Source organism: Scyliorhinus torazame, chromosome 16 (genome assembly GCF_047496885.1).
Source record: "Scyliorhinus torazame isolate Kashiwa2021f chromosome 16, sScyTor2.1, whole genome shotgun sequence".
Taxonomy (NCBI): domain Eukaryota; kingdom Metazoa; phylum Chordata; class Chondrichthyes; order Carcharhiniformes; family Scyliorhinidae; genus Scyliorhinus; species Scyliorhinus torazame.
In genome coordinates, this window is record NC_092722.1 from 19,088 (window position 1) to 44,956 (window position 25,869).

Consider the following 25,869-nt stretch of genomic DNA (forward strand, 5'->3'; position numbering starts at 1 on the left):
CTCGCGGGGGGGGGGGGGGAGGGTTAGGTAAACTGCTTGAGGGGCTGATGGGCGGTAGGGGAGATGGGGCCCCGTGGGCGGGGGGGGGGGGGGGGGGAGTGGGGAGGCCTGAGTTGGGGTAGTGGGACCGGGCCTGGAAAGGGAGCTGCGCCAGAGCAGGCGGGGCCGGGCGAGTGGAAAGCGCGGGCTTGTTTCCCGTGCTTAGGGTTGGAGGGGCGGGGCCAGAGCTGGGAAGCTGGGTGGGCTTTTCACCCGCGTTGGGAGTGGAATGGATGAGAGCCTGCTGGTGGACAAGGGGGGGGGGGCAGGGGAAGTTCCACACTGGGGGGGGGGGGGTCGATGGAGCGGCGGGAGTGGCCGGGGTCAGCAGGAGTCAGCTGACTTACGGGAGTGCAATGGGGGGAACAATTCAGCTCGGGGGGGACCTAGCTTGGGGGGGGGGGGGTGCTGCTGGAATGGCCAAGGGGGAGCTGGAGCACCTGAAGGCGGATGTGGCCATGCTTCAGGAGACGCACCTGAGGGTGGCGGATCAGGTAAGGTTGAGAAAGGGGTGGGTAGGGCAGGTGTTTCATTCGGGTTTGAATGCAAAAAATCGGGGGGGGTGGGGTGGCGATCTTGGTGGGGAAGAGAGTGTCGTTCGAGTCGTCGAGCATTGTGGCAGATAATGGCGGTAGCTGTGTGATGGTAAATGGCAAGCTGCAGGGGAAGCGGGCGGTGTGGTCAATGTATATGCCCCGAATTGGGACGATGCGGGGTTCATGCAGCGTATGCTGGGCAAGATTCCGAACCTGGAGGCAAGGGGCCTGATAATGGGGTGGTGGGGGGGGGGGGGGATTTCAACACGGTGCTGGACTCGGCACTGGATCGCTCGAGGTCTAGGACAGGGAGGAGGCCGGCGGCGGCCAAGGTGCTGAGGGGGTTCATGGACCAGATGGGAGGGGTGGACCCATGGAGGTTTGCGAGGCCGGGGGCCAGGGAATTTTCATTCTTCTCCCATGTCCACAAGGCCTCCCGGATTGACTTTTTTATCATGAGCAGGGTGCTGATTCCGAGGGTGGAGGATACGGAGTTCTCGGCGATAGCCATTTCAGATCACGCTCCGCACTGGGTGGACCTCGAGTTAGGGGAGGAGAGGGACCAGCGCCCGCTGTGGCGCCTAGAGGTGGGGTTGCTGGCGGACGAGGAGGTGAACGGGCGGGTCCGGGGGTGTATAGCGAGGTACCTGGAGGCTAATGACAATGGGGAGGTGCAAGTAGGGGTGGTCTGGGAGGAACTGAAGGCGGTGGTCAGAGGAGAGCTGATCTCCATTTAAGGCACACAAGGAGAGGGGGGGGGGAAGAGGAGAGAGAGGGAGATGTTGGTGGGGGAGATGGTGAGGGTGGATAGGAGGTACACGGAGGCCCCAGAGGAGGGATTGCTTAGGAAGCGGCGCAGCCTCCAGGCTGAGTTCGATTTGTTGACCACCAGGAAGGTGGAGGCGCAGTGGAGGAAGGCGCAGGCGGTGGTATATGAATACGGAGAAAAGGCGAGCCGGATGCTGGCTCACCAGCTTCGGAAGCGAGAGGCAGCTAGGGAGATCGGGGGAGTTAGGGATGGAGGAGGGAGCACGGTGCAAAGTGCGGTGGGTATCAATGGGGTCTTCAGGGACTTCTACGAGGAACTGTACCAGTCTGAGCCCCCGCTGGAGGAGGGAGGGATGGGTCGCTTCCTGGACCGGCTGAGGTTTCTGAGGGTGGAGGAGGGGCAAGTGGCGGGGTTGGGGGCGCCGGTTGGGTTGGAGGAGTTGGTCAAAGGGATAGGGAACATGCAGGCGGGGAAGTCACCGGGGCGGGATGGGTTCCCGGTTGAATTTTACAAGAAGTATTCGGACCTGCTGGGCCTCTGTTGGTAAGGACCTTCAACGAGGCAAGGGAAGGGGGGCTCTGCCCCCGACAAGCGCTGATTTCCCTGATCCTGAAGTGGGACAAGGATCCCCTACAGTGTGGGTCATATAGGCCAATCTCACTCCTAAATGTAGATGCAAAGTTGCTGGCAAAGATTTTGGCCGTGAGGATAGAGGACTGTGTGCCGCAGGTCATGCACGAGGATCAGACTGGGTTCGTGAAAGGGAGACAGTTGAATACTAATGGACGGAAGCTCTTGAATGTTATAATGATGCCGGCGATGGAAGGGGAGGCGGAGATAGTGGCGGCGATGGATGCGGAGAAAGCCTTTGATAGGGTGGAATGGGGGTACCTGTGGGAGGTGTTGAAAAGGTTCGGGTTCGGGGAGGGGTTCGTCAGGTGGGTGAGGCTGCTATATGAGGCCCCGGTGGCGAGTGTGGCCACAAACAGAAGGAGGTCAGAGTATTTCCGGCTATACTGGGGAATGAGGCAGGGGTGTCCCCTGTCCCCCCTGCTCTTTGCGCTGGCGATTGAACCCCTGGCCATGGCGTTGAGGGAGTCGATGAACTGGAGGGGGCTGATGCGGGGTGGGGAGGAGCATCGGGTGTCGCTCTATGTGGATGATTTGCTGCTATATGTGGCGGACCCGGTGGGGGGAGTGCCGGAGGTGATGAGGATCCTTAGGGAGTTTGGAGATTTCTCCGGGTACAAGCTTAATATGGGGAAGAGCGAGTTGTTCGTAGTGCACCCGGGGGACCAGGAGAGGGGGATTGGTGGGCTCCCACTAAAAAGGGCGGAGAGGAGTTTCGGGTACCTGGGGGTCCAGGTGGCTCGGAGCTGGGGGGCCCTACATAAGCTTAACTTCACGAGGCTGGTGGAGCAGATGGAGGAGACTTTAAGAGGTGGGACGTGCTGGCACTCTCCCTGGCGGGTAGGGTGCAGTCAGTTAAAATGACGGTGCTCCTGAGGTTTTTGTTCCTGTTCCAGTGCCTTCCCATCCTGATCCCTAGGCCCTTCTTCAGGCGGGTTAACAGGAGCGTTATGGGGTTTGTGTGGGTGCAGAAGACCCTGAGGGTGAGAAGGGTTTTCCTGGAGCGGTGCAGGGGGGGGGGGTTGGCGCAGCCTAACCTCTGTGGGTATTATTGGGCCGCCAACATGACGATGGTGCGTAAGTGGGTGATGGAGGGGGATGAGGTGGCATGGAAGAGGCTGGAGATGGCGTCCTGTGTGGGCACGAGCCTGGAGGCGCTGGTGACGGCGCCGCTGCCGCTTCCTCCAGTGAGCTTTACCACGAGCCCAGTGGTGGCGGCTGCCCTCAAAATCTGGGGGCAATGGAGACTTCACGGGGGGAGATGGGGGTCTCGGTGTGGTCCCTGATTCGGGGGAACCACCGGTTTGTCCCGGGGAGGATGGACGGAGGGTTCTTGAGCTGGCACATGGCAGATATCAGAAGGATGGGGGACCTGTTTGTGGACGGGAAGTTCGCGAGCCTGGGTGAGCTGGAGGAGAAGTTCGGGCTCCCCCGGGGAACACCTTCAGATATATGCAGGTAAGGGCGTTTGTTCGGCGCCAGGTGGTGGAGTTCCCACTGTTGCCGCCATGCAGGGTCTGGGACAGGGTGCTGTTGGGGGTGTGGGTTGGAGAGGGGAGGATCTCGGAAACCTATCAGGTAATGCAGGAGGAGGAGGCCTCGGTGGAGGAGCTAAAGGGTAAGTGGGAGGAGGAGTTGAGTGAAGAGATTGACGAGGGGACGTGGGCGGTTGCCCTGGGGAGAGTGAACTCTTCCTCCTCTTGCGCGAGGCTCAGCCTCATACAATTTAAGGTGCTGCATAAGGCTCACATGACCGGGGCAAGGATAAGCCGGTTCTTTGGGGGCGAGGACAGGTGTGTTAGGTGCTCAGGGAGCCCAGCAAACCACACCCACATGTTCTGGGCCTGCCCAGCGCTGGAGGACTTTTGGAAGGGTGTAGCGAGGACCGTGTCGAGGGTGGTGGGTTCCAGGGTCAAGCCGGGCTGGGGGTTGGAAATATTGGGGTGGCAGAGGAGCCAGGAGTGCGGGAGGCGAAAGAGGCCGGTATTCTGGCCTTTGCATCCCTGGTAGCCCGGCGAAGGATTCTTCTTCAGTGGAAGGATGCGAGGCCCCCCAAGCGTGGAATCCTGGATCAGCGATATGGCAGGGTTCATTAAATTGGAGAGGGTGAAATTGGCCTTAAGGGGATCGATACAAGGGTTCTTCAGGCGGTGGCAACCGTTCCTCGACTTCCTGGCAGAACGTTAGAAGATGGTCAGCAGCAGCAACCCGGGGGGGGGGGGGGGGCGGGGGGGCTGGTTCGTTTTTCTTGAATGGGTGTGTATATTTGCCTTTGTGTTGATGGAGGCTGTTAATTTATTATTCATGTATATGACGACGGAGGGGTTGTTTCTTTCTGTATTTTGTTGTTATTTTGTGAAAATTTGAATAAAAATTATTTTAAACCAAAAAAAAGGAAAATGGTGCAATAGCACAATACCGCATGGGACACAGTTCTCCCTTTTGCACTCATGTTCATAAGGAACACGGTATCAACTTCGACTGGATACACCCCCCACACCATCATGACCGGACGACCCATGAAGGGAACAGAATACTTGTTAGGGCTTGATTTGGCCAGCCCCACTGTCACCGCCCTCGCCCATGAGAAAGCAGTACAGCAGATCCTCGAAAACGTTAAAGCAGCCCAGCTTGCCGCAGCTGTTAGGCTTGGCACACTGAAAAAACAAAGTAAAATATGTTTTGATAAAACGGTACACCCCACAGAATTTTCAGTGACAATAAGCGATTTTCATTTCATTTCATTTTCATGCTCTCCCTGTACAACCCCAGTTCATTTCTTTCCCCCAAATTTGCAGGACCCTACTCCATTTCAGATAAAATCAGCCCCTCCGTTTATAAGATCACTTATCCTAATGGAAAGTCAGGATGGTTTCACATAAACCAACTTCAGGCTTATGGCACACAGAGCAACCACTCACACCACATCTCACTGGCAGCAGCAGACGAACACGCCCTGCCCATGGACGGCCTATTCCTACCCTCCCCCAACCAGTCCATCACATCCTCAGACACCACTTCGACTCCACCCCCAGAGGCACGACTCCGCCTTTCCCTTCATTCGACCAGCACCGACATCATTAGACCCCATGGAACCGCCACACGACTTCAATTCTGCGCCACTCCCAGTGACTCCAAATAGGATACGTTCAACCCCTTTGAGACCACTTACATAAAAGCCCCTGAACCGTACCCACCGCCCGACGACGATGGATTGCCCCCTACCGCCTCCAACCTAGACACTAAGCATTGGCACCACGACAATTCCTACAGACTCATCCGTAAGATGAGATGGACCCCACATCGCCCCAAGCAGCCTTGGCACAGCTACTCCAGTCACGAGTGTGGCAACCGGGAGAAGATGATGACTTGGAATCTTGACTCCCACCAGACGAGCCCCTTTGTGACTCTTTTTGCTAGAGAACAATGAGGTGTCCAGATGATGGTAAAAAGGAACCGATTGAGATTTACGATGTCCTTCTTTCTGATGTAGCCTGCCCGATTTTGTTATTTTAGTTTGCTGTTTTTAAATGTTGAATGTTTGTATTGTGTACGACCCTTTGATAAAATTTATCCATGGCCCCACGCCACATTTTGATGCAGTCACAGCTACTCTTTTGATGTCACATGGCAGTTAAAGGAACAAGTTTGTCGGCAGACACCCATTGATACAGTCATAACTACTCTTCTGATTCGACGGCAATCATAAGCAGTTTTTCCACGGCGAACACAAATTCTTTCCGTTCTTGTCTGGTCACCCAGGCAGTGGAGTAACGGCACTGGTCCCCGCCCTGCCTGAGGACCCCCATCTGGTCAGCTACGCTCGGGTAGTGCACCGACGGCACTGGTCACTGTCCTACCTGGGGATTCCACCCATTCTTTCCCGCCGCGGCCCTTCTGCACCCCATTCGGAGCTTTTGATTCAAAACTCTTTTACTGTTCTTTTAGTCTGTGGTTTAAAGAATGTTCTTTGCCACAAGTTTAGTTTCTTTTCCGGCGACCCTTAGGTCGATATCCCGACATGCTATTTACATCCTCAAACACTTGGACGAAACAATTTGCTGCTGGATGGAGAAATTGTCTGCCCACTCGGCGCATCGACCACACAGGCTGCGAGACTGCTCGCACTGTGACAGTATTTTCTTTTCGGATGTCTTGTCCCCAAAAATATTTGTTTTTTTAAAAAAAAAATGAGGGAGTCACATATGGTGACAATTCTAATGGGCAATTGATAATCAAAGGAAAGACAGACAGACATACGAGATCTTAAACAAGGTAATAACAGATATTATGCTTGTGTCCACAGGAAATCCAACAGAAGACAGAGGAAGACCAAGAAAAAAAAAGAATGAAAACGGACATCATGATCTACATTTGGATCTTCGTGGGATCACTACAGTTGCGCGCGGACACGACCCCCCTGACCCCTACCCCACAGGCCATGAATGTTCCTCATCCCTGCCACGCACCACACCCAGAGACAGTAACTGATACACCAACCTGGTGCAAGAACATTATAAAATGGTATTCCCTGTCATACATCGCAGAAGCACTGTTAGTCACAGCAATACTCTGCAGTGTCATCCAGACACTGAGACTTCGGAAATGGCAAAGGAAAGCCTCCCGCACTCCGATACATACACTCAGACCCCCTATTTTCGGACTCCAGCAAACCCCCCCCCCCCACTCTCTCTAAGTAAATAAAGTGCATCGACTAATTTTTGTTTGTTCTAATAAAGAAAGATGTGAAATTCTGTACTTGACCGCCAAGATACAGACAAATGTAATGCTGCTATTATATAGTTTATACTGTTTGTAAATTCTTTTGATTAACTAAAGATAGTTTAGAGAAGGATAGTTAGAGGTTCCGGTGTTTTAAATGAAAAATAAATGTAATGCATGCTATAGCGCCCCTTAGAATCTTATAATGATGTGATGTAAATAAAAGCAATTTAGGTAAAGGTTCCAATCCATAGGACAGAGTAGGATAGAATCAGTCCTTGATTGCGGGTGCTCAACTTAGGCAGAGAACAAAGAAGATTCAGTAATGTGATCCTTCATGCATCGTGTTGAGGATCATAAGGAGGGAGTGTAGCAGGGATGGCCACTTTCAGCATATAAAATGGACACTCGCAGAGCATACAGGGAAAAATGGACAATACAAAGTAACAAGCAGGTACAGAGCCTGAATGTATATTTGGAAGACAGACTGTAGACGGAACCAAAACCCTGGGCCGATTTACATGTTGATGGCCCATCTCCGAGGAACAAAGAACTAGTGCTCATGTAGCCGATACTGTCTCGGACATTCCGGCGCCACCACCTCAGCAAGAAGACACAAACAAAGCAACGCCAACGGCCACTTGGGACATGCCCAGCCATCAAGGCATCTGCCCCTTTATTGGCTTAGATCGATGGCAGTGATCAAGAAGCTGCCCAATTAATTGGGACCAAGTTTAAGGCCCATCCAAAAGCGCGCGAAGCCCCTCCGAGTATAAGAAGGAACCCCCGCCTAAGGTTCAGTCTCTTGGATTTGGCTCTCAAGCGGAGAGACCCTTCCACCAGAAGCAAGTAAGTTCAAGTTCAACGCTCGCTACCAGATGGATGACCTTAGCTGTACTCGTGTTACCTATTCGAACTCAACAGCCTCAGATCCGAACAACGGCCATTGCTCCTCTGACCTAAGTGGGCACCCAAAGTTAAGTATAGGTGTTAGTGATAGATATAGTTTAGCCTGTAGTGTTATTGTGCAGAAAGTAAATCCTACTGTGTGTAAATAAAGTAGTGCTGACTTTGAACTAACCAACTGGTGTATTGGCTCTTTGATCGGTATTCGGTTGAACCTTGTGGCGGTATCGAGAGATACCTGGCGACTCTGAAAGCATACTCCTAATTAGGATTAAGAAAGGCGACCTTATTAACTGCCATATTTATAGCAAGTAAATATAGCAACATTCCCCAAGCCAGAGGACATGTCATGTGACTTTACTTCTCCGCAACGTCTTCAACAAAGGATGTTTATCCAATATTTGGAAATTGGCTTTGTGTTCCAGGCTGATAATGTCTCAACCATTATGGGTTAAAGGGAATGTTTGTGAGTAGTAGACGTTCTGCCTCCACTGGCCAGCCTGGGTTATAGAATCCCTACTGTGCAGATGGAGACCATTTGGCCCATTGACACTCTGAAAGAGCATCCTGCAGCCCTGTAACCCCACTTAACCCGCACATTCCTGGACATTAAGGGACAAATTAGCATGGCCAGTCCACCTAACCTATATAACTTTGGACTGTGAGAGGAAACCGGAGCACCCGGAGGAAACTCACGCAGACACGGAGAATGTGCAGACTCTACACAGTGACCCAAGGTAGGAATGAAACCCGGGTTTCTGACGGTGTGATGCAGCAGTGCTAACCACTGTGCTACCGAGCCGCCTCTCATCAGATACAAATGGCCATCAGATAAATCCCTTTGAAGTTGACCTATGCACTCTGCAGGTAGTCATTAGTCAGAGACGGACTACGCTTCAGCCTTGGGCCAACCTTCAGCCACTTAAGCAAGGAGTCAGGAGGGCTAGAAGGGGTCACGAAAAGTCATTGGCAAATAGGGTTAAGGAAAATCCCAAGGCTTTTTACACGTACATAAAAAGCAAGAGGGTAGCCAGGGAAAGGGTTGGCCCACTGAAGGATAGGCAAGGGAATCTATGTGTGGAGCCAGAGGAAATGGGCGAGGTACTAAATGAATACTTTGCATCAGTATTCACCAAAGAGAAGAAATTGGTAGATGTTGAGTCTGGAGAAGGGTGTGTAGATAGCCTGGGTCACATTGAGATCCAAAAAGACGAGGTGTTGGGTGTCTTAAAAAATATTAAGGTAGATAAGTCCCCAGGGCCTGATGGGATCTACCCCAGAATACTGAGGGAGGCTGGAGAGGAAATTACTGAGGCCTTGACAGAAATCTTTGGATCCTCACTGTCTTCAGGGGATGTCCCGGAGGACTGGAGAATAGCCAATGTTGTTCCTCTGTTTAAGAAGGGTAGCAAGGATAATCCAGGGAACTACAGGCTGGTGAGCCTTACTTCAGTGGTAGGGAAATTACTGGAGAGAATTCTTCGAGACAGGATCTACTCCCATTTGGAAGCAAATGGACGTATTAGTGAGAGGCAGCATGGTTTTGTGAAGGGGAGGTCGTGTCTCACTAACTTGATAGAGTTTTTTGAGGAGGTCACTAAGATGATTGATGCAGGTAGGGCAGTGGATGTTGTCTATATGGACTTCAGTAAGGCCTTTGACAAGGTCCCTCATGGTAGACTAGTACAAAAGGTGAAGTCACACGGGATCAGGGGTGAGCTGGCAAGGTGGATATAGAACTGGCTAGGTCATAGAAGGCAGAGAGTAGCAATGGAAGGATGCTTTTCTAATTGGAGGGCTGTGACCAGTGGTGTTCCACAGGGATCAGTGCCTGGACCTTTGCTGTTTGTAGTATATATAAATGATTTGGAGGAAAATGTAACTGGTCTGATTAGTAAGTTTGCAGACAACACAAATGTTGGTGGAATTGCGGATAGCTATGAGGACTGTCAGAGGATACAGCAGGATTTAGATTGTTTGGAGACTTGGGCGGAGAGATGGCAGATGGAGTTTAATCCGGACAAATGTGAGGTAATGCATTTTGCAAGGTCTAATGCAGGTAGGGAATACACAGTGAATGGTAGAACCCTCAAGAGTATTGAGAGTCAAAGAGATCTAGGAGTACAGGTCCACAGGTCACTGAAAGGGGCAACACAGGTGGAGAAGGTAGTCAAGAAGGCATACGGCATGCTTGCCTTCATTGGCCGGGGCATTGAGTATAAGAATTGGCAAGTCATGTTGCAGCTGTATGGAACCTTAGTTAGGCCACACGTGGAGTATAGTGTTCAATTCTGGTCGCCACACTACCAGAAGGATGTGGAGGCTTTAGAGAGGGTGCAGAAGAGATTTACCAGAATGTTGCCTGGTATGGAGGGCATTAGCTATGAGGACCAGTTGAATAAACTCGGTTTGTTCTCACTGGAACGAAGGAGGTTGAGGGGCGACCTGATAGAGGTCTACAAAATTATGAGGGGCATAGACAGAGTGGATCGTCAGAGGCTTTTCCCCAGGGTAGAGGGGTCAATTACTAGGGGGCATAGGTTTAAGGTGAGAGGGGCAAGGTTTAGAGTAGATGTACGAGGCAAGTTTTTTACGCAGAGGGTAGTGGGTGCCTGGAACCCGCTACCGGAGGAGGTGGTGGAAGCAGGGACGATAGTGACATTTAAGGGGCATCTTGACAAATACATGAATAGGATGGGAATAGAGGGATACGGACCCAGGAAGTGTAGAAGATTGTAGTTTAGTCGGGTAGCATGGTGGGCACGGGCTTGGAGGGCCGAAGGGCCTGTTCCTGTGCTGTACATTTCTTTGTTCTTTGTTCTTTGTTCAATGGGTCAGAGACAGACTATGTTTCAGCCAATGGGTCAGCGACAGACTACGTTTCAGCTTTGGGTCAGAGACAGACTATGTTTCAGCCTTGGGTCAGAGACAGACAACGTTTCAGCCAATGGGTCAGAGAAGACAACGTTTCGGCCATGGGCCAGAGACAGACTACGTTTCAGCCTTGGGCCAGTGACAGACCATGTTTCAGCCATGGGCGAGGGACAGACTACGTTTCGAACATAGGTCAGAGACAGACTACGTTTCAGCCATGGGTCACAGGCAGACAACGTTTCAGCCAATGGGTCAGAGACAGACAAAGTTTCAGCCAATGGGTCAGAGACAGACACCGTTTCAGCCATGGGTCAGAGACAGACAACGTTTCAGCCATGGGTCAGAGACAGACTACATTTCAGCCATGGGTCAGAGACAGACTACATTTCAGCCATGGGTCAGAGACACTAAGGGCAATTCACCATGGCCAATCCACCCAACCCGCACATCCCCGGACCGTGGGAGGAAACCGGAGCACCCGGAGGAAACCCACGCACACACGGGGAGGACATGCAGACTCCGCACAGACAGTGACCCAAGCCAGAATTGAACCTGGGACCCTGGAGCCGTGAAGTAATTCTGCTATCCACAATGCCACCGTGCTGCCCTTAAGAACAAATTAATCTACACTATATCATTCTACCGTAATCCATGTACCTATCCAATAGCTGCTTGAAGGTCCCTAATGTTTCCGACTCAACTACTTCCACAGGCCGTGCATTCCATGCCCCCACTACTCTCTGGGTTAAGAACCTACCTCTGACATCCCCCCCTATATCTTCCACCATTCACCTTAAATTTGTGTCCCCTTGTAATGCTTTGTTCCACCCGGGGAAAAAGTCTCTGACTGTCTATCTATTCCCCTGATCATCTTATAAACCTCTATCAAGTCGCCCCTCATCCTTCTCCGTTCTAATGAGAAAAGGCCTAGCACCCTCAACCTTTCCTTGTAAGACCTACTCTCCATTCCAGGCAACATCCTGGTAAATCTCCTTTGCACCTTTTCCAAAGCTTCCACATCCTTCCTAAAATGAGGCGACCAGAACTGTACACAGTACTCCAAATGTGGCCTTACCAAAGTTTTGTACACCTGCATCATCACCTCACGGCTCTTAAATTCAATCCCTCTGTTAATGACCGCAAGCACACCATAGGCCTTCTTCACAGCTCTATCCACTTGAGTGGCAACTTTCAAAGATGTATGAACATAGACCCCAAGATCTCTCTGCTCCTCCACATTTCCAAGAAACTCTACCGTTAACCCTGTATTCCGCATTCATATTTGTCCTTCCAAAATGGACAACGTCACACTTTTCAGGGTTAAACTCCATCTGCCACTTCTCAGCCCAGCTCTGCATCCTATCTATGTCTCTTTGCAGCCGACAACAGCTCTCCTCACTATCCACAACTCCACCAATCTTCGTATCGTCTGCAAATTTACTAACCCATTCTTCAACTCCCTCATCCAAGTCATTAATGAAAATCACAAACAGCGGAGGACCCAGAACTGATCCCTGCTGTACGCCACTGGTAACTGGGATCCAGGCTGAATATTTGCCATCCACCACCACTCTCTGACTTCTATTGGTTAGCCAGTTCGTTATCCAACTGACCAAATTTCCCACTATCCCATGCCTCCTTACTGTCTGCATAAGCCTACCATGGGGAACCTTATCAAATGCCTTACTAAAATCCATGTACACTACATCCACTGCTTTACCTTCATCCACATGCTTGGCCACCTCCTCAAAGAATTCAATAAGACTTGTAAGGCAAGACCTACCCCTCACAAATCCGTGCTGACTATTCCTAATCAAGCAGTGTCTTTCCAGATGCTCAGAAATCCTATCCTTCAGTACCCCTTCCATTACTTTGCCTACCACCGAAGTAAGACTAACTGGCCTGTTATTCCCAGGGTTATCCCTAGTCCCTTTTTTGAACAGGGGCACGACATTTGCCACTCTCCAATCCCCTGGTACCACCCCTGTTGACAGTGAGGACGAAAAGATCATTGCCAACGGCTCTGCAATTTCATCTCTTGCTTCCCGTAGAATCCTTGGATATATCCCATCAGGCCCGGGGGATTTGTCTATCCTCAAGTTTTTCAAAATGCCCAATACATCTTCCTTCCTTAACAAGTATTTCTTCGAGCTTACCAGTCTGTTTCACACTGTCCTCTCCAACAATATGGCCCCTCTCATTTGTAAATACAGAAGAAATGTACTCGTTCAAGACCTCTCCTATCTCTTCAGACTCAATACACAATCTCCCGCTACTGTCCTTGATCGGACCTACCCTCGCTCTCGTCATTCTCATATTTCTCACATATGTGTAAAAGGCCTTGGGGTTTTCCTTGATCCTACCCGCCAAAGATTGTTCATACCCTCTCTTAGCTCTCCTAATCCCTTTCTTCAGTTCCCTCCTGGCTATCTTGTATCCCTCCAGCGCCCTGTCTGAACCTTGTTTCCTCAGCCTTACATAAGTCTCCTTTTTCCTCTTAACACGACATTCAACCTCTCTTGTCAACCATGGTTCCCTCACTCATAGATCATAGATCACAGAATTTACAGTGCAGAAGGAGGCCATTTGGCCCATCGAGTCTGCACCGGCTCTTGGAAGGAGCACCCTACCCAAGGTCAACACCTCCACCCTATCCCCATAACCCAGTATCCCAACCCAACACTAAGGGCAATTTTGGACATTAAGGGCAATTTATCATGGCCAATCCACCTAACCTGCACATCTTTGGACTGTGGGAGGAAACCGGAGCACCCGGAGGAAACCCACGCACACGGGGAGGATGTGCAGACTCCGCACAGACAGTGACCCAAGCCGGAATCGAACCTGGGCCCCTGGAGCTGTGAAGCAATTGTGCTATCCACAATGCTACCGTGCTGCCCTCTAACCATCTCTTCCCTGCCTGACAGGGACATACATATCAAGGACACGTAGTACCTGTTCCTTGAACAAGTTCCACATTTCACTTGTGTCCTTCCCTGACAGCCTATGTTCCCAACTTATGCACTTCAATTCTTGTCTGACAACATCATATTTACCCTTCCCCCAATTGTAAACCTTGCCCTGTTGCACGAACCTATCCCTCTCCATTACTAAAGTGAAAGTCACAGAATTGTGGTCGCTATCTCCAAAATGCTCCCCCACTAACAAATCTATCACTTGCCCTGGTTCATTACCAAGTACCAAATCCAATATTGCCTCCCCTCTGGTCGGACAATCTGCATACTGTGTTAGAAAAGCTTCCTGGACACACTGCACAAACACCACCCCATCCAAACTATTTGATCTAAAGAGTTTTCACTCAATGTTTGGGAAGTTAAAATCACCCATGACTACTACCCTGTGACTTCTGCATCTTTCCAAAATCTGTTTCCCAATCTGTTCCTCCACATCTCTGCTACTATTGGGGGGCCTATAGAAAACTCCTAACAAGGTGACTGCTCCTTTCCTATTTCTGACTCCAACCCATACTACCTCAGTAGGCAGATACTCCTCGAACTGCCTTTCTGCAGCTGTTATGCTATCTCTAATTAAAAATGCCCCCCCCCCACCTCTTTTACCACCCTCCCTAATCTTATTGAAACATCTATAACCAGGGACCTCCAACAACCATTTCTGCCCCTCTTCTATCCAAGTTTCCATGATGGCCACCACATCGTAGTCCCAAGTACCGATCCATGCATTAAGTTCATCCACCTTATTCCTGATGCTTCTTGCGTTGAAGTATACACACTTCAACCCATCTCTGTGCCTGCAAGTACTCTCCTTTGTCAGTGTTCCCTTCCCCACTACACGCTTTGGCGTCCTGAATATCGGCTAGCTTAGTTGCTGGGCTACAAATCCGGTTCCCATTCCCCAGCCAAATTAGTTTAAACCCTCCCAAAGAGTACTAGAAACCCTCCCTCCCAGGATATTGGTGCCCCTCTGGTTCAGATGCAACCCGTCCTGCTTGTACAGGTCCCACCTTCCCCAGAATGCGCTCCAATTATCCAAATACCTGAAACCCTCCCTCCTACACCATTCCTGCAGCCACGTATTCAGCTGCACTCTCTCCCTATTCCTAGCCTCGCTATCACGTGGCACCGGCAACAAACCAGAGATGACAACTCTGTCTGTCCTGGCTTTTAACTTCCAGCCTAACTCCCTAAACTCGTTTATTACCTCCATTTCCTACCTACATCGTTGGTACCAATGTGCACCACGACTTCTGGCTGTTCCCCCTCCCCCTTAAGGATCCTGAAGATACGATCCGAGACATCCCTGGCCCTGGCACCCGGGAGGCAACATACCTTCCGGGAGTCTCGCTCGCGACCACAGAATTTCCTATCTAGTCCCCTAACCATTGAATCTCCTACTACTATTGCATTTCTATTCTCCCCCCTTCCCTTCTGAGCCCCAGAGCCAGACTCAATGCCAGAGACCTGGCCGCTAGCGCCTTCCCCCGGTAGATCATCCCCCCCAACAGCATCCAAAACAGTATAGTTGTTTAGATGGGGAACGGCCACGAGGGATCCCTGCACTGTCTGCCTGTTTGTTTTCTTTCCCCTGACTGTAACCCAGCTACTCTTGTCCTGTACCTTGGGTGTGGTTACCTCCCTGTAACTCTTCTCTATCACCCCCTCTGCCTCCCGGATGATCCGGAGTTCATCCAGCTTCAGCTCCAGTTCCTGAACACGGTCTTTGAGGAGCTGGAGTTGGGTGCACTTCCTGCAGGTATAGTCAGCGGGGACACCGGTGGTATCCCTCGCCACCCACATCCTACAGGAGGAGCATGCAACTGGCCTAGCCTCCATCCCCTCTTACCTTACAGAATATAGCTGCCTTGTGGACCAACTGGAACTCCGCCCTCCGACTCTGCTCCCAGTCAGCTGCACTCTCTGTAAACTCCTGGCTCCCTCCTCGCTCTTTGCGGAAATGTAGGAAACAACATGAAAGGAGCACCTTACTCCCTCCTCACCTAACTCCCTCAGTCACCAAACTCTCACTATAGCACTCAAATGCACCAAATTCAGCATTCCCTCAATCACCAAACTCTCGCTATAGCACTCAAATGCACCAAATTCAGCATTCCCTCGGTCACCAAACTCTCACTATCGCACTCAGATGCACCAAATTCAGCCCTCAGTGCAAACAAAGTCTGCACTGTAGGGGATCACTTTTATACTGTGAATCTAGCCTCTGAAAACTGGCCTAATCCAATTAACTAATTAACAAGCTCCAGCTGCAAGTACCTACAAGTAGAACCTTTGTTTAAAGCTGATTCAAAATTCACCTTCTTCTAAACCAAACAGAAACTTTTAAGTTAATTAACTAAATAAAAGAAAGACTATACTTTCGATAAAAGTGAAGCCTTGTACTCCCTCAGTCACCAAACTCTCACTTTAGCACTCAAATGCACCAAATTCAGCACTGAAGAAATTCGGCATGTCCACATTAACTCTCACCAACTTTTACAGATGCACCAAAGAAAGCATCCTATCAGGCTGCATCACAGCCTGGTATGGCAACTGCTCGGCCCAGGATCGCAAGAAACCTCAGAGTCGTGAACACAGCCCAGTCCATCACACGAACCTGCCTCCCATCCATTGACGCCATCTACATCACCCATTGCCTGGGAAAGCGGGCAGCATAATCAAAGACCCCTCCCACCCGGCTTACTCTTCCAACTTCTTCCATCGGGCAGGAAATGCAAAAGTCTGAGAACACGCACAAACAGACTCAAAAACAGCTTCTTCCCCGCTGTTACCAGACTCCTAAATGAGCCTCTTATGGACTGACCTCATTAACACTACACCCTGTATGCTTCATCTGATGCCGGTGCTTATGTAGTTACATTGTGTACCTAGTGTTGCCCTATTATGTATTTTCTTTTATTTCCTTTTCTTTTCATGTACTTAATGATCTGTTGAGCTGCTCGCAGAAAAATACTTTTCACTGTACCTCGGTACACGTGACAATAAACAAAATTCAAATCTTTGAATCCTGTCCACCTCCTTACGTTGATTTTCCTTTATGGGGGAGGCAGTGGCGTAGTGGTATTGTCACTGGATTAGTAATCCAGAGACCAAATGTAATGCTCTGGGGACCTGGGTTTGAATCCCACCAGGGAAGATGGTGGAATTTGAATTCAATAAAAAAATATGAAATTGAAAGTCTAATGATGACCATGAAACCATCGTTAATTGTAAGAACCCATCTGGTTCACTAACATCCTTCAGGGAAGAAAATCTATCTTTCTTACCTGATCTGGCCTACATGTGACTCCTGACCCACAGCAATATGGTTGACTCCTAAATGCCCTCAGAGATGGGCAATAAATACCGACTCAGCCAGCGACTCCCACAAAACAAATAAAGTTATGTATCTGTTTCCAGTCCACTTCTGCTGAAATACCCATCAGCTTAGTATAATTAGCCTTACCCAAATTTAGAACCTTGACTCCTGTTTCTCTTTGCTCTGTTTCTTAAATATGTTAAAACTAATTGAATTAAGATCACTACCATCAAAATACTCCCCCACTGCAACTCCTTCCGTCTACCCAGTTTAATTGAATAAAACAAAGTCCAGGATCACACCCTCTCTTGTTGGAGTTGTTACATACTGATTGCACCTTCAGAATTTTGTTTCCTCCTTCCCTTTCCCAGTAAATGCCGGGGTTGTTAAAATCCTACACTATTACTGTGCTATTGATTTTACATTTCTCAGAGTTTTTGTCCACATATTTGCTCTTCTCTTTCCCTCTGACTGTTTGAGGGTTTATAGTCCACTTGCCCCTTTTTTGTTTCTTAGCTCAAACCAGCCTCAGTTGATGATCGGTTTAACATATAATTCCTCCTCACAGCTTAAAGTTTTTCTTTGACCAAAATTGTCACTCCATCCTTTTTTCATCCTGCTCTCTATCTCATTGGAAAACATTTACCAGGAATATTGAACTGCCATTTCTGTCCCTCCTTAATCCATATTTCTGTGCTAGCTACATCTGCCATTTGTTTGCTATTGCTTAACCAACTTTTGTTTTCCAACATTTGTTTATAATACCTAATTTCAAATAAAAATTACTTTATGTAAAGTTAATCTTTCAGTTTTGTAATTTACTTATTATTCTTGTTTTCTGATAGAAACATTTCTGTAAGTCCAGTTTTCATTTAGGTCTGTATTTGCATTTAATGTACTTTCTTATTCTTAGCTTTTTTCAGTGTGATTTATATTCATTATTGTCCAAGTGCTCTTTTCCCTCTTTCACTCACATTATTATTGTTCGGGCTTGTACGTACACGCTGACTGCTTGCTTATCAGATGTGCTTTATAAATCAACTGTCTTCATAATTCAGCTCACAGGCTTGACAGAGGGCCAAGATTTTGTGGTTTTTTTTGTAGGAACTAATTGACACTAATGCTTTATGGTGGGACACCAAGAATATTTAACAAAAGCAAATTAGTCAGCACCTGTGAAGAAGCAAGATATGTTCTCGTTTTGGGTGTAATACTTAATCAGAAATTAAACATATTAATCTCTTTCCACCGAGTGCTGTCAGGACATTACTTTGAAATCTCTATTTTGGACAGAGTACAAATAGGCAACTAACCAGTCGAGTATATCATTGTGAAACCGGCAAAAGCTTTTTAATATTGTACCTGTTAAAGTTGTCCTGTGCACAATATAGTATTGTTGCACTGCCGATTTATATATGTTCTGGAAAGTTATAGCTGTCCATGTCAGACAGTATCTTCACCCTGTCCTTAGCTGCACAGAGTACTCAACAGTATCCAGTAATTTATGATTGTTATTATTTTCCGTAACAATATTTTTTTTAGGGCATGATTATGGAACCTAATTGGATCACCTGCAATTGTTTCCATCAATTCCTTTGATGTCAGTGCCAAAGTAATTGCCATTCTGTGTTTCTGAAATCATTGGTAAAATGTATAAAAATGATCCGATTATGTATGTCAAACTGTGGAAAAATATATTTAAAACCATTTTTATCTGTTACCTGAGCATGGGCTTGATTCCAACCCAAACCGATGAGATGCAAATGGTGACTTTTGGTGTGACCTGAAACTGAAGCCAAGTATTAGTGAGCACACATCTTTAGCAAAACATTCTTCCAAACCTGGTTCCATTTGGCATAAAACCTAGTGATGGACTGATGCCTGTTCATGTCATATTTTGGGAGGTTGAGATTCATCACCTGGCGTGTTTGCCAAACCTACTCCCTTGTACTGGTTCAAGAAATATAGATCCACAATAAATAAGGTATATATTTCTGCCACTAGTGTATGCAGTAGTGTATTCACCAGGAGCAGCCTTATAGACATGGCCACAACGCAGCATCATAACTGGGATGAAAAAATGATGAGCTATGACTTTAAATTGGGACTGCAGATTTTAATATTCTCATTTTTTCTACTGGCTTGTGTTTTTTTAAAATTCATTCCAAAAGGCGTTTTATTAAATGCCACATAAAACATGGAGGAACAGAATCACGGCCACTAATTAGCTCCTGTGTCTAACCTAGAATTAGTTAAATGACCATTAACTGAAATATTCACATTCCTAAATGAGAAACCAAGATCCTTGACCTCACCCAAGAAGCATGGCTGTGTATCTTCCAGGCTTGCAAACTCGACCTCATGGATGATCTTTTGGTTTCCTTTGTATTTCAGAGTTTTTGTCTTGCAAGTTTGCTGTTGTGTCCCATCTGTTGCACTGAAAGCATTGGGCTGAAATTGCAGAACATTGATCTCTAGGGGGCGCTTTGCTCCACGGTATTGGAATGGTCGCTCTGCTGGCTCTTTTCTTTACAATGATATGAATTAGGATGTAATATTGTTCCCTATTCCTCCGACAAAAATGTTTCTCTTCACATTTATCTGGTTTAAAATCTCATCTGTCATGTATTCATTTGAATATGGTAAAGCATTAAATAGTTGCAAATACAATACTTAACCCATTCTTGCATTTGTTTGCAGTTATAGAAGAATGAAATGGCGGCTGCAGAACCAACAAGTAGACCATCTTCAGGATCAAAAAGCATTTCTTCTTTTGATCTTCCTGTACACCCCATTATAAAGCCCAAGGCAAGCAACATGAATGTTCCAAGGCCGAAGTCTGCGAAAGGTCGTAGTCGCCCCAACTCTACTTATATTCACAGTCCTGAGAGTTGTTCATATCCCATTCCTGCTCCATCTGCTTTTAGTGACGCAGGCAATAGTCCTTCATCTTCACCTTCGATGTTACATTCACCCACAAGGATCACTCGAATGACTAACGAAAATGTTCCAGAACTTCTTCATCAAATTCCATCTAGGCCATCCTCATCTTTAAATAGGTACAGAGTGCTACCCTCTATTGGAAGGAGAGAATCCAGTGATAGTGGAATAAGGACTATAGCACAACAAACCAATAAACTTAATCTGCAAACTCTGCTTGAACAAAAATTAAAATCAATCAAGGAAAAGAAGCCATCACTCTCCAAATCCAGCACTGCAACCTCAAAAATACAATTGTCCCAGAATCAAGCAGCTGCTTTACCCGATGAACCTTCTGAATCCGAGCCAAGATTGCAACTTGCTGTGAGGTATCCATCAGGACAGAGATTTGAGCGCTGCTTTAGGCCTTCAGACACACTGCAAACAATCCTGTCCGTAGCTGAGTGCAACAGTCACGACAACTATGCTAACTCTGTGGTTGAAACCATGGATGTGCCGAGGAAAAGCTTTAGTGATCTGTCAAAGACACTGGAGGAATGTGGAATTCAAAATAAATCAGTTCTTTGTATCCTACAAGATGAGGATGATTAGTACTTAAGGTGTGATAGAGACTGTGCCCTTTTTTTTATTGAAAAAGGATGTCAAGAATATTTTCCACTATGCATGTTTGTCAAAATTCCAGTTTATTTACTAAATATTCCTGAGCATGAACACAAGCTTTGTGATTTAAATGTCCTTTTCTTACATTCTAAAGAAAAAGATTGTTAAAGTTACTCTGGCTATGCTCTCACATGTCCTGTACAGTTGTAGCAAAACGTCCCTGCCATTATACTCCATCCACTTGCAACTAATGCCAATCTTCCATTTGCTTTCCAAATTACTTGCTTTATCTGCATGCTCATATTTTGTGATTTATTAATCCTTCTATACTATAAATTATAGTTTGCTTTTCTATTTTTACCAAAATGGATAACCACACATTTCCCCACATTATCTGCCACCGGCCACTGTTTTGCCAACTGACTCAACCTATCTCTATTAATCTGTGGACTCATTTGTAGACTCTATTCATTTGGGGAGGGGTGGCACAGTGGTTATCAATGCCGCCTCATAGCGCCAGGGACCCAGGTTCAATTCCAACCTTGGGTGACTGTCTGTGGAGTTCTCCCTGTGTCTACGTGGGTAAATAGTGGAGGGCCCAGCACTGATCCCTGTGGCACCTCACCACTTCAGTTTGTCAGCCTGAAAATGACCCATTAGTCCTTAATCTGTTTCTGTTCCGAATTCGGAACAGGAGTAGGCCATTCAGCCCCTTGAGCCTGCTCTACGGCCATGACTGATCTAATTATGGCCCCAATCCATTTTCTTATATGCCCCCTATATACTTTAAGACCATAAGACTTAGGAGCAGAATTAGGCCACTCGGCCCATCGAGTCTGTTTCGCCATTCAATCATGGCTGATATTTTTCTCATCCCCATAATCCCTGGTCCCCTTATTAATCAGGAACTTATCTATCTCTGTCTTAAAGACACTCAGTGATTTGGCCTCCACAGCCTTCTGTGGCAAAGAGTTCCACAGATTCACCACCCTTTGTCTGAAGATATTTTTCTCATCTCTGTTTTAAAAGATCGTCCCTTTAGTCTGAGATTGTGTCCTCTGGTTCTAGTTTCTCCTACTAGTGGAAACATCCTCTCCATGTCCATTCTTTCCAGGCCTCACAGTGTCCTGTAAGTTTCAATAAGATTCCCCCTCATCCTTCCAAACTCCAACGAGTACAGACCCAGAGTCCTCAACTGTTCTTCACACGATAAGCTCTTCATTACAGGGATTATTCTTGTGAACCTCCTCTGGACCCTTTCCAAGGCCAGCACAGCCTTCCTTAGATATGGGGCCCAAAACTGCTCACAATGCTCCAAATAGGGTCTGACCAGAGCCTTATACAGACTCAGAAGTACATCCCTGGTCTTGTATTCTAGCCCTCTCGACATGAATGCGAACATTGCTCTTACCTTCCTAACTGCCGACTGAACCTGCACGTTAACTTTCAGATAATTTTGAATAAGGACTCCCAAGTCCCTTTGTGCTTCTGCTTTCCGAAGCATTTCCCCATTTAGAAAATAGTCTGTGCCTCACTTCCTCCTTCCAAAGTGCATAACCTCACACTTTTCCACATTGTATTCCATCTGCCACTTCTTTGCCCACTCTCCTAGCCTGTCCAAGTCCTTCTGCAGCCCCCTTGCTTCCTCAACACCACCTGTCCCTCTGTATATCTTTGTATCATCTGCAAACTTAGCAACAGTGCCTTCAGTTCCTTCTTCCAGATCGTTAATGTATATTGTGAAAAGTTGTGGTCCCAGCACTGATCCCTGAGGCACACCACTAGTCACCGGCTGCCATCCTGAAAAAGACCCCTTTATCCCCACTCTCTGCCTTCTGTCAGTCAGACAATCCTCTATCCATGCCAGGATCTTACCCTTAACACCATGGGATCTTAACTTATTTAACAACCCCATATGCGGCACCTTGTCAAAGGCCTTCTGGAAATCTAAATAAATCACTGGTTCTCCTTTGTCTAACTTCCTTGTTACATCCTCAAAGAACTCTAACAGATTTGTCAGACGTGACCTCCTCTTGACGAAGCCGTGCTGACTCAGTCTTACTTTATCATGCACATCCAAGTACTCCACAATCTCATCTTTAATAATCAACTCTACAATCTTACCAATGACTAAAGTCAGGCTAACCGGCCTATAATTTCCCGTCTTCTGCCTCCCTTCCTTCTTAAACAGTGTTTTTACATTAACCACTTTCCAATCCTCTGGGACCCTTCCTGCCTCCACTGATTCCTGAAAGATCACCACCAATGCCTCCACAATCTCCTCAGCTGTCTCCTCTCGTACCCTGGGGTGTAGTCCATCCGGTCCAGGTGATTTACCCACCTTCAGACCTTTCAGTTTCTCCAGAACCTTCTTCGTGATGGTCACTGCACTCATCTCTGCCCCCTGGTTCTCCTGGAACTCTAGCATCCCACTGGTGTCTTCCACCGTGAAGACTGATGCAAAGTAACAATTTAACTCCTCGGCCATTTCTTTGATTCCTATTACCACTTCTCCAACCTCATTTTCCAGAGGTCCAAAGATATTCTTGCCTCTCTCTTACCTCTTATCTATTGAGTCCTATCTTCCTTTATATTACTAGCTAGCTTACACTCATATTTCATCTTCTCCCTTCTTACTGCTTTTTTAGTTGTCCTCTGTTCACTTTTAAAGGCTTCCCAATTTAAGTGCATTGTTAAGATCATAGAATTTACAGTGCAGAAGGAGGCCATTCGGCCCACCGAGTCTGCACCGGCTCTTGGAAAGAGCACCCTACCCAAGCCCACGCCCCCACCCATAACCCAGTAACCCCACCCAGCACTAAGGCCAATTTTGGACACTGAGGGCAATTTAGCATGGCCAATCCACCTAACCTGCACATCTTTGGACTGTGGGAGGAAACGGGAGCACCCGGAGGAAACCCACGCACACACGGGGAGAATGTGCAGACTCCGCACAGACAGTGACCCAAGCCGGGAATCGAACCTGGGACCCTGGAGCTGTGAAGCAATTGTGCTGACTACAATGCTACCGTGCTGCCCTTATTGCCAATTGTGCTGACCACTATGCTACCGTGCTGAGAAGCTCAATTCTCTGGCTTCCCACTCATCCTCGCCATTTTGTATGCTTTTTCTTTAGCTTTTATGCTGTCCTTGACTTCCCTCGTCAGCCATGGATGCCTTGTCCTTCCCTTAGCATGATTCCTCCTCCTTGGGATGAATTTCTGTTCTGACTCCCGAATAACCCCTCAAAATTCCTGCCATTGCTGTTCCACTGTCTTCCCTGCTAGGCTCCTTTTCCAATCAACTCTGGTTAGCTCCTCCCTCATGTCTTGGTAGTTACTTTTATTTAATTGTAAAATCGTTACATCTGATTGCAGCTTTTCCCTCTCAAACTGCAGGGTAAATTCTATCATATTGTGGTCACTGCTCCGTAAGGGTTCCTTCACCTTAAGATCCCTAATCAAGTCTGCCTCATTACACATCACCAAATCCAGAATTGCCTGTTCTCTCGCAGGCTCTGTCACAAGCTGCTCCAAAAAAACATCGCATAGACATTCCACAAATTTCTTTTCTTGGGATCCCCTACCAACCTGATTTTCCCAATCCACCTGCATATTGAAGTCCCCCATGATTATTGTAATATTGCCTTTTTTACAGCCTTTCCTATCTCCTGATTTATTTTCTGCCCCACATCCTGCCTACTGCTAGGGGGTCTGTACATAACTCCCATCAGGGTCTTTTTATCTGTACAATTCCTCAACTCTACCCACACAGATTCTATGCCTTCTGATCCTATATCGCATCTTACTATCGATTTAACTTCATTCTTCACTGACAATGCAACCCCGCCCCCTTTGCCCATCTGTCTGTCCTTTCGATGGGACACATATCCAATTTGAAGGTGTGCAACAAGCTCATTTACCTTGTTCCGTATACTGTGCGCATTTAGGTACAACATCCTCAGTCTTGCGTTGACCTGTCACCTTTTTTGCTTTGCCTCAAGTTAGATTCCTGCCACCTTCTGCTCTCTGCTCACTCTCTGTTCTATTACGTGGTCTGGAAACTTTACTAACCTCTCCTGAGCCCTTGGCTCCATTAACTAGTTTAAAGTTCTTGTCATTAACCTGCAATTCTAACTTCTCCTTTAACTTTGGGCAGCCCGGTAGCATAGTGGATAGCACAATTGCTTCACAGCTCCAGGGTCCCAGGTTCGATTCCCGATTTGGTTCACTATCTGTGCGGAGTCTTCACGTTCTCCCCGTGTGTGCGTGGGTTTCCTCCGGGTGCTCCGGTTTCCTCCCACAGTCCAAAGATGTGCAGGTTAGGTGGATTGGCCATGATAAATTGCCCATAGTGTACAAAATTGCCCTTAGTGTTGGGTGGAGTTACTGGGTTATGGGGATAGGGTGGAGTGTGGACCTTGGGTGGGGTGCTCTTTCCAAGAGCCGGTGCAGACTCGATGGGCTGAATGGCCTCCTTCTGCACTGTAAATTCTATGAAACTTGGATTTTCTAATTTGTCAATGAAAAATTTAGTTAGCCAATCCTCTATGCATATTAATTTGCAGATTTACCCCAACACCATAAGCTATTATCTTGTGTAGTAACCTTTTATGTGGCATACTGTCAACTGCTTTTTGGAAATCCAAAGACACAACACCTACAGGTTTTCCTTTATCCATTCTGTTTGTTCAATCCCAAAGAACTCTAATAAATTACTCAAATATGATTTTCCTTTCACAAACCAGGTTAATTGGGCGACACATTGGTGCAGTGGTTAGTACTACTGCCTCACGGCGCTGAGGACCCAGGTTCAATCCTGGCCCTAGGTCACTGTCCATGTGGAGTTTGCATATTCTCCCCGTGTCTGTGCGGGTTTCAACCCCACAACTCAAAGATGTGCAGGCTAGCTGGATTGCCCCTGAATTGGGAAAAAAATAATTGGGTACTCTAAATTTATATTTAAAAAATCAAAACTATGTTGACTCTGCTTGATTATGATTTTCAAAATGTCCTGCTACAGCTTCTTAATAATAGATACCAGAACTTCCCAATGATAGATGTTGGGCTTACTGACCATTAGTTTCCTGCTTTCTGTCTTCCTCCTTTCTCGAAAAATGGTTTTAAATTTATTTTCTAACCTGCTGGGTCTTTTCCAGTCAAAGGAATTTTGAAAGATTATAACCAATGTATCCACTATTTTTACAGCTAAATCTTTTTATACCCTAGGATACAAGCCATTGGGTCCAGGGGACTTGTCATCCTTTAGTCTCATTTGTTTCCTTAGTACCTTTTTTCTAGTGATAGTGATTGTTTAAATTTCTTCCCTACCTTTTGCCCCTTGATTTTCTACCATCGATGGGATGAATTTAGTGCTTTCAGTAAAGCCAGATGAAAAATACTATTCAAGGACTCTGCTTAGTCCATGTTATTAATTCCCTGGTACAATCCTCCAAGAGACCAATGATTTGTTTAGCTGCTGTCTTTCTTTTTCATTTCTTGATGTTTGCTCTAACCGTTTCACAAAGCGGTCAAAGTCCAATTTGATCATATGAAATCGTGA

General features: G+C 47.3%; 1 protein-coding gene across 3 annotated transcripts in view; it reads left to right on the forward strand.

Annotated features, from left to right (window-relative positions):
* Positions 1–22,998, forward strand: part of ubxn10 (UBX domain protein 10) — a 42,085-nt gene extending 19,087 nt beyond the window's left edge. The window contains exons 1-2 of one of the 3 annotated variants that reach the window (XM_072477739.1): positions 18,327–18,379; positions 19,468–22,998. In XM_072477739.1, coding sequence (XP_072333840.1) covers positions 19,483–20,298 — 816 coding nt within the window. In that variant the 5' untranslated portion in view covers positions 18,327–18,379; positions 19,468–19,482 and the 3' untranslated portion in view covers positions 20,299–22,998. Of the gene's footprint in view, positions 1–6,280; positions 7,777–18,326; positions 18,380–19,467 lie in introns of those variants that run through there. The other 2 variants (XR_011935380.1, XM_072477738.1) reach the window with 2 other exon arrangements.
* The last annotated feature ends 2,871 nt before the right edge of the window (positions 22,999–25,869 follow it).